A 20,741-nucleotide genomic window follows, 5' to 3' on the forward strand; every position below is an offset into this window, starting at 1 on the left:
CAGAAAGAAGAAGATTACAAGTATTTGCTATATGAGCCATTCCAATCACAACTCTTTTTAAGATCCGAATGCTTATGGCCAAATTTCAAAATGGAAGTTGACATACTTCACTTTGTTAGCCTTTAGAAATATTGTTTTTTGGCGTTAAACGAAAATCACATCTTCACATTTCTAGTCTCTTCAACACATTAATGCACGTCAATAGCAATGTGAACCGAATGATATTAGATTACCTTAGTCGGATATAATAGTATTAATGAACATTGGTTCTTGCTTATAGGGAACGGAAGAGATCGAGGCAATTGATCCGAGTAGAGGCGGCTCGGATGACGACATTTACACAGATGAACAATTCAAGAAGTTGACAAGTCTAAGATTTCTTCACATGACGATGGGGGCACATCTCACTGGTGATTTTAAGGACTTGGTTGAGGGGTTAAAATGGCTTCGTTGGCAAAACCGTCCCGCGAATTTTGACGTAAAAAATCTTCACGCAAATGAATTAGTTGTGCTGGATTTGTCAAGTAGCGGGATAAATGAGAGATGGCAAGGGTGGAATTCTTTCGTGGTAAGAGCAAGTCTTTTTCTTCTTCTTCTTTTCCCTTTTATGTTTTTTTATTTTAATCATAATCACCCTTCTTGACAACCATTTCTTTTTACCGGATGGCAAAGAAGCTCAAATTTCTCGACCTAACATGTTGTGGATCCTTGGAAAATACGGACTTCCTCTCGCCTTTTAAGAATTTAGAGGTTTTGATCCTCAATTATTGTACAAGCCTGCAGCAAGTTGACTCTTCGATTGGAGACATGAAGGACCTCGTTCGCTTGGACTTGAGCTACCGTTGGAAACTCATGACGCTTCCGGAAGAAATAGGTAAATTAAAAAAACCGGGGCAACTCCTTCTAAAATACACTCCGGAACTTTCTGCATTACCAGAAAGCATAGGATCTTTGCAAAATCTAGAAATTCTAAATATTGCGAAAAGTGGTATAAAAGAATTACCCAATGATATCGGGAGGCCGACAAATCTCCGAGAATTACATCGCCTTGAATGCGCAAAATTGGGAGGAAAACTTCCGGAAAGCATAGGGTCTTTGGAGAAACTAGAAATTCTAAATATTTCTCGCACTAGTATAGAAGAATTACCCAACGATATTGGGAGGCCGAGAAATCTCCGAGAATTACATGTTGGTGGATGCGGAGGAAAACTTCCGTAAAGCATATGGTCTTTGGAGAATCTAGAAATTCTAGATATTTCTGGAACCGGTATAGAAGAATTGCCCGGAGGTATTGGGAGGCCGAGAAAGCTCCGAGAGTTGCGTGCTTCGAGTTGCGAGAATCCGAAAGGGGAAAGGAGAGAAAGCATGTGCAATCTTTCATCCCTACAACGCCTTGATGTTAGTGGCTGCAAGAAGCTCCAATCTCTCGCGGACCTTCCTTCCACCTTAACATATTTGGGAGTCACCCGTCAAAGTCGCAAATTGCCTTCACTCTCCCACCTAACCCGTCTCAAGGAGCTAAAAGTCACTTGCTGTGAATTCATCGAGTGCATCCAGGAGCTTCCATCAACACCACTAAAGAATTCTGAATGCTCCCAACCGACGGGTGTTGAAGAATCGGAATTGCCACAATCCCTAAACACTCCCTTCAAGTTGGAAATCTTGGAAGTCTGTGAATGTGAATCTATTGAAATACTGGACGTTTCACAGTTTATCCATCTAAGGACATTATCTGTCGATCGTTGCTGGAATTTACTTGAAGTTCGAGGTCTTGATAAATTGAAATATTTGGGATCCTTGACCGTTGAGTCCCGCAATTCGGTTGAACGGTTGGAGCTTTCAAAGTCCGAGGGTCCGTATGAAGTGCACGTTAAAGATTGCGCAAACTTAGCCGAAATTCAAGGCCTCGATAGGTTAGAGTTTTTGGAACATCTAGATATCACCGGATGCGCTTCAATTGAAAGGCTGGACCTTCCAAAATCCGGGATTATGAATATGTTAGATGCTATAAACTGCGCAAAATTAGCCGAAATTCAAGACCTCGATAGGCTGGAGTTTTTGGGATGGCTAGATATCTCCGGGTGCGCTTCAATTGAAAGGCTGAACCTTCCAAAATCTAATAGTCTCGAAGTACTTACGTTCGACTATTGCGAAAGCTTAGTCGAAATTCGAGGCCTCGATGGGTCACAGTTCTTGGGAGAGTTGCATATCTCTTGTTGCACTTCAATTGAAAGATTGGACCTTCCAAATTCGATAGTCCTGGAGAACTTAAATGCTGATGGTTGCGAAAGCTTAGTCGAAATTCGAGGCCTCGATGGGTTACGATTCTTGGAAGAGTTGAATATCTCTTCTTGCACTTCAATTGAAAGATTGGACCTTCCAAATTCCGATAGTCCGAAGAACTTAAATGCTGATGGTTGCGAAAGCTTAGTCGAAATTCGAGGCCTCGATGGGTTACAATTCTTGGGAGAGTTGCATATCTCTTGTTGCACTTCAATTGAAAGATTGAACCTTCCACATTTCAATAGTCCGAAGAACTTAGATGCTAGCTTTTGCGAAAGCTTAGTCGAAATTCAAGGCCTCGATGAGTTACCGTTCTTGGAAGAGTTGAATATCTCCTGGTGCACTTCAATTGAAAGATTGAACCTTCCAAAATCCAATAGTCTGAAGAACTTAGATGCTAGCTTTTGCGAAAGCTTAGTCGAAATTCAAGGCCTCGATGAGTTACAGTTCTTGGAAGAGTTGAATATCTCCTGGTGCACTTCAATTGAAAGATTGAACCTTCCAAAATCCAATAGTCCGAAGAACTTAAATGCTGAATATTGCAAAAGCTTAGTCGAAATTCGAGGCCTTGGTTGTTTGGAGTTCTTGGAAGCGTTGAAACTCTCTTGTTGGACTTCGCTTGAAAGGCTACCAAACTTATGTTGCTTTGACTCCTTGAAAAGTTTGACTATCAACGGGTGTGACAAGCTTCAAGACATACAGAGCCTAGAGAGATTCTCATCCCGCAAAATTTTATGGATTGATGAATGCAAGTCCTTAGCAAAATTACCGAACTTGTCAAGTTTTCGTGATTTGCGAGAATTGTTCCTGTCAAACTGTCATGAACTTCGAGAGATCCCGGGGCTTGAGGAGTCAATATCTCTAGAACGTATTACTATCTCGGGATGTTCCTCGATTGAGATCCTACCGGATTTGTCATCATGTACCCGCTTGATGAGTCCGATTGTGCGAGATTGCGAGAAATTGACCGAGATTCGAGGGCTCGAGAAACCGGAGCAGCTAGCGGAAATGGATATTTTCGGATGCAAGTCACTTAAAACAATTCCGGAATTGTCTGGAAGGCAGCTTTATCAAAATTACGAGAGAAAGCCATCTTTTTCTGTTAGGGCCCTTGGGGGGATAGAATTTGGATAGACTTTATTCGGACGAACTCGGATGAGCCAAGATAAGGGAGATGATCCACATTTTCTAACAAAGGTACATAAAACGGGTGAGTTACCCTTGCTCTTTTGAGATCTACCGCCCAATTGTCATTTGCAATTTCTTTCAAGATTTATCATCTTCTCATAATCATTTCCTGGTGGATAGTGTTATCATTATTTTTGTTACTTGAATTCAAAGAATCTGGGGGAGATGTTCATGGAAGTTAATGTGTGCTTTGGCAAAATGATTCTTCTTATCATGCCAAGAACGGAAATAGATGAAAAGGCTTTCTAAGCACATCATATGTCTTTAGACTTTGGGTAAGATCCTTCATCCTATGCAGAAAAATAACTATTCCTAGCGTTTGATTGTTTCTGGATTTCTGGAAAATCTTATTAAAACCGATGTATACGGGCATTTGATAGCATGCCAAAGGTCATTGTATAGGTTGAGAAATACTAAATGGAGGACCCTATATGGCGGTCCTTGTTTGAATCCATGTTCATTTGTTTTGGATCCGGGATATACCTAAAAGTCCAAGGCAAATAATAGATTACCAAAAGATCGCATCTTGATGTTTGTAGAGTTGGTATAGCCATCTGTGAGATGCCCGAACATTTGAGCCAAGCAAGACATTAACTAGAATGTGGTTTGACATGATTGATTGTACTTCCCTTATATCGTACATAAGCACTTGTTAGTTCATTTACTTGCTGAAAAGAAAAACACAGGAAGCATTTCCATAAGTTTCCCGAGGAAACTTTATCCTATATGCCGTTTGAAAACTGTCTTGCATTATTTCTAATACATGAATGGCAAATGATGACAAGGAAAGAATCAAACTATATCCCACAAGAGCAAGCAACTTGAGTTGAATTCACTATACTAACTTCCTCAAAGCTTCTGTGGTTGATGATGTTGGGTGTCCCATTAGTTGGACCCGTACGGTTCAAAAAGAATATCGAGTTTGACAGACAGGGATCCCTAAACTTCGGAGTGTTATTAGGAGTGCGTTGATGTTAGTTGCTGGATTGATTTCATCCGACTCACCGGCCATGGTTGATGTTGATGCTGAAATATGCAAGAGAGCTTTCGCAAGGCTTTTCTAAAAGAAAAAAAAATCATCAAAGTATGAGGAGCTCGATGTTTCTTGAACTTCTCCAATGCCCGACAATGCATCCTTGGAATGGTAAAGGATATTTGCATGTTGTCATCTCACATTTGCCCTACTTATATTTAGCAGAAGCTTTGCAGAGCGGGAGATGTCCGCCTCCGCTCCCGTAATGAAGTCTCTATCTTCCTTATTATCTCTCCCACATGTTCCTCTTCCGTAGTTTTATTCATGCTACTCTCGGACTTGGGGGAAGTCTAGCCTTGAGCTTTCCTCCGGGTTTTCGAGTACCGACGAAGGACCGTAGCGTGTGCTTCCGTTCCCGCTTCGGTTCAATAAACCGCCGGCTTCTCGGGTTCGTCTCCTGTTCGGCATTCTTTTGCGACCTAATGGGCAGTCGTCTCAATTGTTCTGACTCGGTTTTGTGAAGTTTGCTTGATTTCTTGTTGGCGGGTGAAGATCGCGGGCTGGAATCCGGAGAAGGATTTGTTGGTGATGGTCACAGAGGACCCGTACGTGTGCTTCATGACTTCAATTGGCAGAGGCCGTAGACAATCTCTCCCGGTAATTTCTTTGAAACGAGAAAGTCTCTCCCGGTACTTGCTTCGACTAGAGGAAGTTCTCTTTTTAATTCAGCGTGTTTGTTCCTTCAACAATGGCTTGGTGCACTCTTTGAGTCATTGGCCTTATCTCGTTTTACTTCTTTCACTCTTCCTAAATGTGCTACGCTTCCTTCTCCCAAGAGAAACCACTGTAATTGCCAATCTAGATCGATTTGTGTTTGATGGATAATTGGACAAATATAAAGGTGAAGTGCTTGAAAGTCTAAATGAGAACAACTAAGGAGTTCCCTAACTTAATCGACAAATACCTAGACCAACCGGAAGTGTATCATGCTGCTGTATTGCCATCTTGTTTCCCTTCCGTGTACACCGGTTAAAATGCCCATGAAAATAAAGAACTTGAATTGGAGGGGATGTCATGTATTCTAGATAGACTAGCTATATCGGTTGCAGAAATGCTTGATGCCCACTTGGAGTTGGTGGGTTTAGACCCGTGAGAACAACATCTCGACACTGTCAGGCATCTATATAGTTTCCTTGGATTTCTACACAATGTAATTCTCGCCTCGGCTCCTCTTCTTCCTCTTTTTTACTGATTGAGAGTTCCCAACAATGAGATATTTAATGTACACTAGATTGCAGAGTATAGGCTGGAAAGTTTCTCGCATTTTGCACTACTTGAAGTTAATTTATCTTCTTCTGATTACAGAGGGCCATTGCAATGCATCATTTTGATTAATCAAGTTCGCCGGTGGGAGTTTAACTTACTTGTTAATAGGATATCTCAAGCAATGCCGCATACTTGTATGATAATCTGGTCGAGAGGGATGGAGTCGGGGATTAGAGAAAGCACGTAAACTAGGAGTGTAGTGGGAGCCGCATCCAAGTATGTCAAGTTCTTATATGATTCTATCTCTTGGTAATTCAAATTCGTAAGGACTTTGGATTAGATGCGTAGCCATGGCGCTTCTTGATAACTATTCTCGCTGGAAAAATTTAGAGACCAATTTAGAGAGCAAGCATCTTTTCTCCGTAAACATCCGAATGCTTCACGCATCATATGATCTTCTGGATTTGGAGAACATGTTGTTGAGTGCACTATAATTCTTGAGCCAACCTTTGAATGGTTTCTGTTGAGATCCTAAGTTGTAGATACTAGTACACTCATGATCCTTGCCCGAATCCACTCCACCTCGAGGTTCCAAAGCGGAACAACAAGATTCATTTTGGGATTGTGATAATGGATTGGAGGCTGCCATAAAGTTGTAGATTCCTGTCACTTTACGTGACACTACTAGCCCAAATAAATCCCATATCAAGTGACCGATATCCCTCTCGGTTGTATTGTACTGTTGTGACGCTTTGCCTCACTTAACAAATTTTTATTAACATTTTCTCGTTATCGTGCGTTAGCTATCTTCCCTCTTATTAATTTTGCGGTGAAAAAATTATTCATGCTTTTTATCTCTCTGTTGTTTTCTTGGCACATTCATTGTGTCGTCAATACCGGTTTCTCATAATTATTCTAATCTACTCCAGGTAAGTGTACAACATCATTATGCTGGCTCGTCCCGGTGGCGAGATTGTTGTCCGGGGATTTGAACATGGTACAGTTTCACCGCATGATGTAGAAGTAAGTTTTCATCTTGTGGCAGCAATGTTACCCTGCGTTACTTCTCAACAAGAAATTCACCCGGCAAGAATCCTTTATCATCAGAATGTGTTCTTCTGCGATCTCTCTTGGGAAATATTCTGAATTGCTCAAAAGCCGCATGATGCAATGCAAACAGCAAGCTTGCTGAATGAACATTAAGTTAAGATGTTTCTGAAACACCGAAAGTCCAGCCAACTCGTTTGATATAATGGCCAACTAATCGGACGGTTGTATCTTAAGTCAACATCGTAGTTGACACTTGTAGTGTGTATTGGAGTCTTTATTCAAAAAGAGTTGTTTGTGATTCGGGTTTGAATCTTCATGTTAAAGTGGAAGCTATTCGGTCCGAGGTTGAGATCCTATCGGTGTTGATTTTTGCTGTTAGAATGACGGAGGTTTGTGGGGTTCAGCTAACATAACATAAAAAGAAAACCAAAAAAGACGAAAAAGTCGAAAAAAGAAAAAGAAAGAGGGGCTGTTCGTGGAGTGAAGAGTACAGAGAAAGCGTTCCCGGAGAAGAACGCACAAGAAAAGGAAAAGGGGCAGCGGCTTTCCGGTCCAGATTCGAAGGCCCAACGTTGTTGTGACTCAAATTTCAGTGTATTGTTACCGAGTCTAAATTGTTCGTTGTTTTCTCCAATCGAAGGCCCAACAAGGTTGCTGTTGGAACCAAAGTTGAAAATGTTTCTAGTGTCACGAACGAGGTCGCTAGAGTCTAATTGATGTGCATTTGAGATTGTGCTTCTATAATTCTATTTGGGATATTGAAGCTCCGTTAGTGTTGCTTTAAGCTTTGTAACAAAGAATCGGCTCTCACGAAAAGAAAAATGATACAAATGAACTTTATCTCAATATACAATCTCATCCTTGGACTTTTTAATTGGTTAATATGATCATTGACCTATTGATAGATGTTCAATCTAAACCCTAAGTTATATGAAAATGTTCAATGCCGCTATTTCGTTAATTCAAATTTAATGAAGTCTTCTCACGTGGCTTCTAATTCGTTAAATTTGAACGGTGGACAAAAAATAGATATCGGGTGGATTGTTCACATAAATTTTCATTTCTGCATATGATAATCGAATTCATATTATGATAATGTACATTATAGAACATGCGTCATTAGATAGTGTCTCATTATTTTAAAAGGACTGTAGTCATTGATTTAAGTCTGCGTAATTGTTTTCACACATCCGACTTGACATACAATAATCAATATCATTAAATGATGTTTGATTTGTCATTTAAGCAGATGGAAGAACTAAATTGGAAATTTAGCAATAGTTCATGGACTACACCGAACAAACTAAAAATTCAAAGACTAATTACATCATATTTTTCCTCATAAAAAATGCAATATTGGAATCTAACTACCAACTTGGTTTTTGAAAACAGATGCCCAATAGTTTGTCTCATTCCTTGTCATTAACTAGAGCATTCCTCGTGGAATCAATGGTCGCACTCGATAACCAATTGAATTAATATTCATGATCAACACAAAAGGCAAGGTGGTGTGAACGACCGGATGAACTTAGAAGGGGCATCCAAGTATCCAAATTCACAGTAGAGAAAATGCAAAATCTGTTGAACTTACTCATCTCAATTGAAACTCTGGGGAGAGATTAATGAAAAATGAACTTAAAATGGGGTTAGACACGAATTGCTTCCTTATAATTGAACAAATTTGGTAATTTCTTAGATAAAATACTTAACCATCTGAATTTCTTTCTGCTTATCATAGAATGCTTTATTCTCATTGCTGTAGTAAAAAATCACCGTGTAGCAACCCACGGATTGGGCATGATCGGTGAGAAAAGAAAGAACCTTCTTTCCTAACCGCATCCCCCTAGAATCACAATCAACGGCCGCGTCTTCAATATGGCCAACCTTGCTGCAGTTCCTTATAAACTTCTTTTCAATGAACACACTTCCAATAGCGACTATCTTTCCACAATCAGTATCCTCTATGGTCATCGCCGAGAGAGCTGAGCTCTTGGAACCGCTTTTGGAAATCCTCATCGGAGATAGCATCGCAAACTATCAGTTGCTGCAGTAGCTCTACAAACCCTTTGCTTTTGTGGGGGATCTCTAGTTTACGAACTTGAAGATTACGTGCTTCATTTAGTGGGACCCCAATCTGCATTTCCTGAGATGAGGCTTCTGTTTACACCAACTTCATTCACATCGACAAGGAGAGAATTAGAATTCATAGAGTCAGAGAAAAGAACATGGAACGCATTTAGAAGCTCCACCATGTTATTAACGGGAAATCACACATAAGACACATAGCATTTCTCTATCTAAGCAAGCCACCTAGCACAGGCTTGTAGTGGCCAAATCTGCTGAGCTCTAAATCATAAAGCAAAAGATAAATGCAATTCCCTTTTCTGCCTTCTTCTATGAAGGTAATATTAATGCAAATGCGATATCAGTTACTTCCTAGTGAGTCTGTTCGCAAAAGATAAAAACAAGAGGGGAGAAGGAGGAGAACTTGCTAATGAGGCTAAAAGAGTATGTACGTACTCAATACAGAGAGGAAAAAGAAGCAGTTCTATAGACTCCTTTGTTCACAGAGTGATATTCTCACTTTAAATTACAAACTTAGAAAGCAGAATCGAAGAACCTATCCACAACTTGGCAACAATTACCGCTGAAAAACAGAGAACGATGAACAAGTTTCCTTCGCTTTGTCATTTTTCAAAACAGCTCATTAAAGCTTCAAATAAAATTCCAACTAAGAAAATGCCATTAATTGCATTCTTTGGTGCACAGTAGGTATCTGTAACAATGTTTGGTGTTAATACACGACACCATTCTCCATTGATACATCGGAGAACAACATCTGCAGTGCTTATTAGTCAAAAAATCGCAAATGGAGTATCTCTTTCTCAAAGCATAAAATATCTCAAAAGATTTTTCTTACATGGACTTAGTTCATGTCTAGGATATGGCAGATAATCCATAGAATACTATCTTGACACGGCTGCATATTTTGGACACAATGCCCATGATGACCACACAACAACAGGAACAACTTTTGCCAACACTCATTAAGTGATTTGCCGGCATTCGTAAAAGCCAGTAGAATTCTTACAGGCAAAAGGGAAAAAATGAAGTTCAAAGTGATGTTGAGAAAAGCTTTACTACTAATTGCTGCAAATTCTGCTAAAGACATCCAAAAATGCCTGCAAAAGCTCTATCTTTAGAGGCATTTGATAGTGGCATTTGCAAATGCCGCAATGTGTATTTCTTGTAGCAAAAATTGTAAGTGCCAGAAAAAAGTCATCGCAAATGGTCCCTGAAAACATTGCTTCACCGCGAATTAACTCCCGCTTAAAACTGTGAGGTTGAGACAGAGAGACAGATTACGAAGTTTGCAACTCCTAAACAGCCGTAACAGTATTGAAACATTCAACCCAAAAAGCAAAAGAAATCGATGGATTACAAAAGCTTCATATCAACTCATGCATCAATGCCAGACACGATAGCAATCTCGGAGAGAGTACACGAGACTGTCCTGCGCTTTTCTAGGGTGTGATTGAGCCTAGCCATCGCCTACTTCTAATCACAATAGCGAAGAAGTCCAGGGTCAAAAAGCTTATCAAATCAAGTCGAAATTCCCAGAATCGCACGATGGCCAGCATCCACGCTCGACACCCAACACTGTCTTGCGCTTTCAATTCAGGAGGACCAAAAAAAGATTACGCATTCCCAACGCTCGTGATAATCACAATCACAAACCAGATGAACGAGAGAGTTACCTTGGGCTCGATTTAATTGCTGTTCCCTGCTCTCTCGATTCGAAGTCGGCAAGTGATTGATGAAATGAGAGCGAGAGACAAAAGGAAGCAAAGAATCTGAGATTTGCTGTGCCTTTGGTAACCTATTTACCCCCAAAGTAAACGAGAGGGGGGCAAAAAAGGAATTTCAGTTTGGGTCGCACTGGGCCAGATCCGCGAGGCGATGGTGGTGGAGAGGAGGGCGGTGAGGGCGGAAAGTTCCGCGAAGGTGGAGAGAAGTTGGGCTGGTGTTCAGTGGTCTCTCTCCGATGAAAACAGAGCGTGGTAGGGAAGAGAAAGAGAGAACAAAGCAGAAAAGGGCAGAGAGAAAAGTCAATGAGAGTGAGACTGAGTGGGTTAACTTTTCTATTTTCGGAACAACTTTTGAAATGAGATATTTTTTTTTCTACTCTCAATAATAATTTATAAAAATAAAAACATGCTTGATAATTATAAAAAAATTCTACCCCTATTTTTTTCATTTAATTGAGGAGATTATATATATATTAAAATTAAGATATATTTATCTTTTTAACTTATTAAATCAAATTAAATATCATTTACTTAGATCAATATATATGAGTAATTTTTGCGTAATTTATCAAATTACAACATAGAAGAGATCAACTATAAAAATATTCAAGATGTGTGTTCAAGAACAAAAGTGCTCCTAATTATTTCTAAAAGTGTTTCAAATATATTTCTAAAAAGTGTTTCGGGAACAGAGAAGTAAGTTTTTTTTTTTTACTTCAAAAGTGTTTTTATTTCTTAAAAGTGTTCTTAGGAACACTTTGGGAATGCTTTTTTACCATACTTGGTTTTGTACCCAAAATATTCCAAAAACACTTTGAGAACACTTTTTTACCATACGCGTGACTAGAAACACTTTTTCGTTTTCTGAAACGTTACCATAAGTAGACTAAAAATCATAAACTTGTATTATTGTGACACATTTTCCCTCTCTATGATAGGATTCTGTTAAAAATGGCCATTAAAAATTTGATGTGGCGCCACGTTAACGTCATGTAAGTGCCACGTCAAGTGCCACGTCAATAAAAGATTAACAATTAAAAACTAAAATAGAAGAAAAAAATCTAATTCACTGTTCATCATCTTCAACCTTGCGATCAGTCGACCAAAGCTTCTCCGGTGCTCGGCGTCGCTATTCACTGCCTAAACCTCCCAGCAGCGTTGGTCGACCCTTGCTTGACCTCCCACCAAATCTGTCCACGGCGGCCACTAGCTTCGTGGGTGGATCTGGCTGCGAAGTTCACAGCCGCCATGGCCACTCGAGCTCGAAGCCGGCATAAGGGTTTGTGAATTTCATCTGCTTTGCGAGGGAATGGGCAAGCCCTACACTTGGGCTCCTGTTGGCCCTGAGTCGCTGAGCGCCGCAGCCCCAAAGCTTCTGGTGCTTCAAGTCCTTGTACTGCAGGTAAAGGCTGTCCTTTAGCGGAAGTCCCTCCAGGCTATGCTTCTTCTCTTCGACCTTTCCCTGACGATGCACCTCTTGCCTGTCCATGGCTCATCTTTTCCCAATCAACAAAATGAACAATAACATCTCATTTTTTTTTTCCCTGAATCAGACCTCAAAGCTTGCCGCCACCATGACCAGATCTATTAGATGTGGTCAAGCAAGGGACGATGAGCGCCGTCGGAAGTCCAAACGGAAGTGGGTCGCAACAGACCATCGCCCAAGGACCTTGCGGGGTCGAAGACAATGAATAGTGACTTTTCCTTTTTCTTCTTTTTAATGTTGTGCCATCTTGGATTCATGTTAGGTTTTTAACTGTCACTTTTAATAAAAGAGGGTAAATGTGTCACAAGATACAAATTTAAGGTTTTTAGTGTCACAAAAAAAAGTTAGGATAAATGTGTCGTAATAGGTATAGTTTGGGATTTTTAATGTCACAAAAAAATTTCAGGGTAAATGTGTCGCAATGGGTTAAATTTAAGGTTTTTTGTGATACTTTCCCTTAAATTTATTAATTCCAAACAATGACTCGTATTAACTAACACTGAATTAATATTTATAGTGTAAATTCATTTTTTGGCTCTCTTTTATTATTTATTTTTTTGTGTATTTGAATTAAGTTAGTTTGATTGTAATAAGTATAGAAATGATAATTTATCATGTACATATCAAAATATATGTTTAATATATAACGTGTCCCAATGTATTAAAATTCTCTATTTATGTAAAAATGATGTGTTGGTATGTCGTGTCGTGCCACGTGTCACGTATTGATGTCGGTGCTACCTAGAAAAAATGTACAGCGTAAATACCAACTTAAAGCAATAATTTCAGAACTAAATAGCATGCGTATGAAGAATTACAAGTACCATTAACATTAAAACGTGAAGTCATGGCATTGCTTTTCGGTCATCAAACAATTTTGCGTCGAATCCAATAAGATGATGATTTTTTTTAACGGATGTCAACTTTATTGCGTCAAGCTAATGATCGACAGTTGTGTATACATTGATACGCCGAATATGTTAGTGTCACGACAGTTAACGCGGTAAATATGCCTAGTACACCTATTAGAGTGGTAAATAGCTATAGGTTGATATATTACATTCATGTCTGATTCCGTTTAGTTTAGATGCATTATAGGCAAAGTAGTCTAACGTCCGAGCTAGAGTTGATTAGCTTTAGAGAACAGTGCAGTTATGCTCTTGAATTTGAAGTGATAATTTAGCACGCTCTTTCCTTTCTTGTTTCACACTCCATAATTTCAAGTATTGATATTTGAGTTTGGATTGTTGGTACATAAATAGCATTGATAATTCTTTTAGCTTGCATTGTTACAAGTGAATATCAGAATAACCTTCTTTGTATTGTAAGATGAAGTAATTAATGCATTGATTTTTTAACCTCTCACTCAATTCTTGATATAAACCTTTTTACTGAAGTTCATTCGACACGTTGAGACATGTTATATATTAAATATATAATTATTATTTCTATGATTTTTTACAAAAATGAAGAATAAATTTCCTGCCCGAGGTACACCTGTAATTTGAACTAGAGTCTAGACATTCGACAGACTAGACCGGACACGTTCTCTCGCACGCTCGGCCGACCGGGGTGAGCCCACCCCTTGCACTAGCAATGTGCACTGCACGGTAACACTAGACAGAACACACACTCTTTCCTCTCTTCTCCCACCCTCCCCTTCATTTACTTTTTGTAAAAATCTCTGCCTCAGCTCTATCTCCTTCCTATCTGTCCCGCGAAAGGGAATGACAACCACCATGATTTTGGCTGTGTCATCTCTCTTCCGGCGCTCTCTTGCTTTGTCCTGCGGCGCTCTGCTCCGGCACAACCGAAGCCTGTTCTCTGCTCCAGTGCTCACCGCGCGTCGTCGGCTCTCTCCCTCATCCGTCTCATGGCCCAAGATGCAGACAACTCCTCCCTCTATCCCCCGATCTACGCCCTCCAGATCTGCGCCATCCTTGCCCCCCTTCCTCACCGACTCGCATGCGCCCGGTGTGTTGATCGTGTGTTGGAGCATGCCGAATGCGTGTCCGTGTCCAACACCAACACAGCACCTCCCTTGACCGGTCGGTGCTTCATAGCGTGCACCAACCATGTTGAATAACAATGTTAATATGCTTAGGTATAATTTGAGTTGCAAGCAAAACCACTCAAAGTTGGTTAACGTGGCATTTCTATGTCAATTGAAAATATACATTAACCGGACGATACGAAAAATTGTCTTCAAAAGAAAATCTTTTTTTAATCAAAAATTTGAAAAAACTAGGGACGATTTACAATGATTTTTTTATGGAGGGCTAGGCAGGTAGATTTAGGGCAAGACCTACAATTGAGGTGTTTTTTTAGACAAAATTCACTTTGGGCAAATTTGAGACTTGACCCAAAGTTACTATGTTTTTTTTTTTCAAGAAAAAAAAAATTTGACATAGAATTGAAATTAAACCTAAAGTTGAAATATTTTTATTTTTTTCAGAGAATTAGGCCTTTTATATTGATAGGTATTGTGTTTGGCTAAAGTCACCGAACCTTCTCATGAAAAAAATTAATATCAATCTCTAGTCCTAATTTCCCTAGAAAATTGAGCATTTTCTTAGACAAGCAGCGCATTGACTTGAGGGCGAGGTCAAGAAGAATTATTTAATCAAAGATAAGCGTACCAATACTACTTGTCCAAGTTGACCAGAAATATGCTCTCCATTATTTAGATATGTTTGTAAGAGTTGCTATAGCTCGAAATGAATGAGAGTGCATCTTATCTTTTGATATCTTGAGACTTGCAGCCACATCCTTATTATTGACCAATCAATTAATTAGTACTCAAGCAATATGTGGTTTATCCACTTTTCATTTTGAGGAATTTAACATTTCACTCTCTTATTAACCATCACACACGAAGAGCGAATAAGATTGCTTTATGTGTTTGATATGGATTATCTAAGGAAATGAACTTAATTTGCTAAAATAAATTTACAAGGATTAAAATTGTGAGCGTCCTTTCTTACAAGATTTGTGCATGTAGGCACCAAGTAAGCTTGTACACGTGAGCTTGTACTATTCCAGTTTGTCGTTTTTTGTCTACACAGTCACAAATTTATCTTGTAACAGGCATGGGCATGATAGTTTCATAATAACAGTACGATGCATCCATCTCTCACGAGCTCGCAGGTGATTTTCAGGTTGGGGTTGTACAAGCATGTGAGTGAAGCAGTGACCACAACGGAAAGATCAAGGATCTGGAGCGGGGGAGATAAAAAAAAATGTGCAAAGGTCGAGGAAGCAACTAGAAAGAATTATCGTGAAGTTAAAAAAGTCTACCTGGTAAAAAAATTAAACACGAGGAAAGGCAAAGGTATTGAGCATAGATGTGTTCAGCATGTGCTTACTGATTCTTCTGCAATCCTTTAAATAAATAACAGTGATCGGCGCATCAGCATGTGTTTACTGATTCTTACTCGATATAAAATTATAATTTAATGTTTCTTGTCCAGATGCATTCCCCAAAGGACATCCTAGTCCACTTTTCATCTTCCCTATAATCCACCTTTTTATGTGTATTGAAATTTTGACAGGCCTCGTCTGTCATCCTTGGATTCTCTTGGGCATTAAGATTTCAGCCGCGTGAAGGGCACCGACTCCTACCCCACGTGGTCGCGGTTCCACGTGAATGAATTACTTAACAAGCTTGACTTATATAAATCAAACCACCAGAGAATAGGTAACAAGAAGGCATTTCCTGTTTCCTGAGAGGCATTCTGGTTCTTTTCTCTGTAAGACTTGAGAGCCATAATCAAAGGCAGATCAGAGCAAAGACGAAATGCATCATCCCATTTTTGGGTAGTCTTTCGCCGTGCTCATGGCACTGATCCTTCTCTCCGGGCTGGCGTTCTATTTTCTCAATAAGAAGAAAGCTTCACACGGCCCTATTTGGGCCCGAAGCACCACGTATTTTTCGTGTGTTTCTTCATTATTTTTTTCCATATTTCCTCGGAAAATTGAATTTATTCCCAGATAACAACGCATTAACTTGAGGGAGGGGTCAAGAGGATTATCAAATATAAATGTACAAATATTTTTTTGTCCAGCTTGATTAGAAAGATGCTCTCCATTGTTTAGATTTGTTTTGGAAAGTCTTTATAGATGAAAAAGAATGAGAGTGCATCTCATCTTCTAATTTGTGCTTAAGCAAGATGTGGTTTATCCACTTTTGATTTTATGACTTTAACTATACACTCTATTACCAACCATCACACGACAGGTGAATAAGACCGCTTTAGGAAATATTTCTTTACATCGGTATTGTGTGCTATAATTACCCTAATTTATTATGTTTCAATCTGTTAAACATTGTCCAAGAAGATGCTCGTAAAATATAAATGAGAAACCAATCCACGTTATGAACCGAAAAAAGGGCACACAAATATATGCTTGATTTGGATTATCTATGGAAATGAACTTAATTTGTTATGGGGTCAAAAAATTTTAATCAATTTAATGGAGATGTTTTTGACTAGTTTTGTCTCTAAAACAAATTATAAGGAATGAAATCGAACATTCAAAAGAATATGATGATCAAAAGTGGAAGGTTTGTGCACGTAGACACCATGTAATCTCGTACATGTGAGTTTGTCCTCTTCCATATTATCATTTTGTCCAAACACAGTAATAAAGAGTTGTCATGGAGTTACAAAGTCTACCTAGAAAAGAACTTAAACAAGCAGAAAAATATCTGTGGTCGATGTATGAGCGTGTTTCTTATTCGGATGCATTGCAAGTCGCTGTCTATTTTCTATTATATATTTAGATATGCCAATTGTATTCATTTACAAGAAAAAAAATAGGCCAATATATGTAAAAATTTACATATCATCGAAAGTTATTTCAGTATGTTCTCAATTATAAACTATACTAATTTAATACAGAGAAAGGCGTACTGAAAGTCTTAAAAGTAAAGTTTATTATAGGAGTCGAAATATCAAGCTACTAAGGTTTATTATATTCCATACTACTAAGAAAGCTATAGATCCCCGGGTTACTCACATAGTCAATCAAGTTAACATAGATATTGCGGGAGGTTGTGCTCATCCTGGCATCACGAGCTTTAAATATATTCAAAAAAATACATTTTCTGGTGGAAAATAAATTTAAAAAAGTGCAGGAAAGTTCAACGACGCAGCAACTGTATGTATTTATGAATTATGACCACTTGTCTACGGATAATAACAGAAATTGTTTTTTTATTCAAAAGTTTTATTTTTATTTAATAATGCCATCGAAACTTGCTCACATGTGCAGTGAAACTTCCACCACATGAAGGCAACGACTCTAAACGCGTGGTTGACTTATGGGTACAAGATTCTCTTTGCCAACTGGTTCCCATTATACAAATCAACCCACAGGGAGAGAGAATTGGCAACAACAAGGCATTCCCTGTTTCCTGAGAGAGGCATTCTGGGCTTTTTCCTCCGTCTGATTTAAAAGCGAAAATCAAGGCCAGAGTCTGAGCAAAGCCAAAATGCTTCGTCGCACCGGGCTTGCATTTTATGTTCTCAATGAGAACAAAGCTCGTGCGCGTAGAAAAAAAGAAGATGTTCTCAATAAGAAGAAAGCTCGTGCGCGTAGAAAAAAAGAAGATGCTGATACAGGCGCACCTGGTTCGATGACTCCGCCGACAGAAGCTAATTCTGATGGATCTAGTTCGTTGCCGACAGAAACTAATGACGGTGGATCTACTTCGTCTCCGATGGAAACTAATAATGGTGCATCTACTTCGCGTCCGACGGCAACTAATTCCTGTGGATTTAGTTCGTCTCCGACAGAAGCTAAATCTGGTGGATCTAGTTCGTCTCCGACAGGAATTAGTAACGGCGCATCTAGTTCATCTCCGACAGAAACTAACAACAGTGCATCTAGTTCGTTGACCGCGGCTACTGGAAACCGCTATGAGGTGTTCTTGAGCTTCAGAGGCCGAGATACTCGATACGGCTTCACTGATCACCTCTACCACGGTCTCCTCAACGCCGGAATCGACACTTTCAGAGACGATGACGAGCTCTGTCAAGGGCAGGACATCAGACCAGTGCTCATGGAAGCCATCACGAACAGCAAGGTCTTGATCCCCATTTTCTCCGAGAGTTATGGTACAAGTAGTTGGTGCCTGGATGAACTGGTTCAGATAATGGAGCGCAAGAATAACAACGGGCAGATGGTCTTGCCTATATTCTACAAAGTGAAACCATCTGACGTAGGACATCAGAGGGGAAGTTTTGGAGATGCATTTCTTAAGCGTGAGACGCGTTTGCTTAAGAGGGGTTTCGATCCAACGACTTTGGAGAATTGGAAGAAAGCACTCCTCGAAGTCAGCACCTTGAGTGGATACGAAGCTGATGGGTAAAATTTTCCATAAGTTATCCTCCTTTTTTCTTTGGAGAATCATAGATTTTGTTATCATGATCCCATTGGAAAAAAGATTTTTTGAATAAACTTTTACTTTTACATCTAAAGATTTTGTAACATTGTGCCAATTTTTTTTTTTTTTGGCTTGTTTATCCTCATCACACACTTTTCTAATTTCCGCGTTTATTCTAGATTAATAGTACAACTCATTGGTGATTTTTTTATTTAAAGCTCATAACATCGTATACCGTGCATGTTAATTGTCACAGCCATAACTCTTTATCTTCCTAAGTTACATTCATTGAGTCATTAATATTGTTCCATTGGTGATATATGGTGATGGTAAATATAAAAAAGGAAATAACAGGTTGTTTTTTTTTTTTTTCATATGTTTGTTTAAATCATTTTCAATTAATTTTCCTATCTTCAACAAGTAATTTCTATATCATGCACCTGCATATATTGAAGCAATGTTCTTATTTTGGGTAAAAATTACTCTTCTCCTTCCGTATAAAACCGATAATAGACACTTGCAATGAAAACTGATAAGAACACAAATTTAGAATATACTAAAATTCACAGCACGAGTAGGAACTTGCAAGCGTGTAGAAGTGGGCAAACAAGGAGAAAGCCTCTCAATTGCAATTACGGTAGTTCGCAGTATCGGACTCCGAACAACTTTTCTAATTGGTATGGCAAGACCCGAAATCATCTTGTATCAAAAGTTATAACTTGTCTTTGCTTATTCAAACGCCCTACAAATTTTCAAAGTCACCTCCACGTCATCCCTCTTATCTTTAACAAACAACAAGTTCAAAATTTCACTCAAATCCATAATAGTTAGAGTATTTAATATTCGTAACTCATACCCTCAAGTTTATTCTGGCTTAATAAATTATTCTGGAGCAACAGTGGGATTGGGCACGCCATGTGAAGCAACCACCAATATCCGGAGGTGTGACAAAAATGATTTTTAAAGTTTTTCAATCAATCCGCAGATTTATTTATTGTTGTGTTCTCATTTGATAAACAACATAAAATTACTGTTGCCACATAATCGAACTCTTGTCACATTTAACAGGTCCGAAGCGGACTTGGTGAAATTGATTGTCGGAAAAGTATTGAGCGAACCGAAGAAAAAGTTTGAGTTGGATATTTCTGAGAATTTGGTCGGAATTGATCGTCATGTGAAGGAGATTATGGAATTTGTGGATACTCAAAAATCTCATGCCACCCTATTTGTTGGTATCCACGGAATGGGAGGCATTGGTAAGACTACTCTTGCCAAAGCCATCTACAACAAGCTTACCGATCGATTCGAGAATCGTAGCTTCATTGCCGATATAAGGGAATCATGGAAGCGTAATGGCGCACATTACGTACAAAATCAATTAATCTATGATATATTGAAGCGCAAAGCCCAAAATGAGGATGAAGGGGCTAAGTACATCTCTTCCAACTTTAAAGGTAAAAAGGTCCTCCTTCTTCTTGATGACGTGGATGATGATGTTCAATTGAAGCGTTTAGCTGGTAATCGTGATTGGTTTTTTTCGGGAAGTATGGTCATTATTACCACCAGAGATGAGAGGATTCTTCAAAAATTTGGGGTGGACTACGCCTATGAGCATAAAGAAATGGATAAATATCAATCTTTGATTCTGTTTAGCAAACATGCATTCCAAAGGGACTCTCCTCCAAGGGATTTTGATGACCTCACCCAAGTAGTTGTATCCACCACCGGAGGGCTTCCCTTAACCCTTGAGGTTTTAGGCTCATTATTGTGCAAACGAGAGCCGGCGCATTCGCGAAGTACAATAGACAAGTTAAAAAAAGTGCCTCATAAGGAAGTGCAAAAAAAGTTATGGATAAGTTATGAAGTATTAGAATATGAACAACAGCAAATATTTTTGGATATTGCTTGTTTTTTCATTGGCTTTAATAGAAGAACCGTATCCTACATGTGGGACGCCTGTGGCTTTTTCCCCGACGAGGGAATTGAAGTATTGAGATCCATGTCATTGATAAAAGTTGGAGATGATCATAAGTTCCGAATGCATGACCAACTAAGAGATCTCGGTAGGGAAATAGTCCGCGAAGAAAACCGGCGGGAGCCTCGTAACCGTAGCAGGTTATGGGACTTTGAGGAAGTCGAAAAAGTGCTAAAAAAAAATAAGGTAACCGTTTCGTGTCTTCTTCGTACTTAGTCCATGTTCGATTGTTAGAGTAATGTTGGTCCACCGCTTAGCGCTTGCTCTACTATTATTGCAACTTGAATGTTTCATTGACGAGATTAGAAAGTAGGGAGGTTGCT

At 39.2% G+C, this 20,741-nt stretch overlaps 2 protein-coding genes and 1 pseudogene across 2 annotated transcripts in view; 2 read left to right on the forward strand and 1 right to left on the reverse strand.

The window, feature by feature from the left end:
- The first annotated feature begins 663 nt into the window (after positions 1-663).
- On the forward strand, positions 664-3,417 carry LOC125314008 (putative adenylate cyclase regulatory protein). The gene is made up of 2 exons (XM_048275467.1): positions 664-874; positions 1,253-3,417. The coding sequence occupies exons 1-2, from the start codon at positions 664-666 to the stop codon at positions 3,415-3,417; spliced, it is 2,376 nt and encodes a 791-aa protein (XP_048131424.1).
- Positions 3,418-8,396: 4,979 nt separating this feature from the next.
- LOC125314009 lies at positions 8,397-12,058 on the reverse strand (annotated as a pseudogene).
- Positions 12,059-19,686: 7,628 nt separating this feature from the next.
- Positions 19,687-20,741, forward strand: part of LOC115732760 (disease resistance protein Roq1-like) — a 38,806-nt gene continuing 37,751 nt past the window's right edge. The window contains exon 1 of the mRNA XM_048275468.1: positions 19,687-20,604. Within this exon, the coding sequence (XP_048131425.1) occupies positions 19,687-20,604 (918 nt within the window). The remainder of the gene's footprint in view (positions 20,605-20,741) is intronic.

This window comes from Rhodamnia argentea, chromosome 3 (genome assembly GCF_020921035.1).
Source record: "Rhodamnia argentea isolate NSW1041297 chromosome 3, ASM2092103v1, whole genome shotgun sequence".
Taxonomy (NCBI): domain Eukaryota; kingdom Viridiplantae; phylum Streptophyta; class Magnoliopsida; order Myrtales; family Myrtaceae; genus Rhodamnia; species Rhodamnia argentea.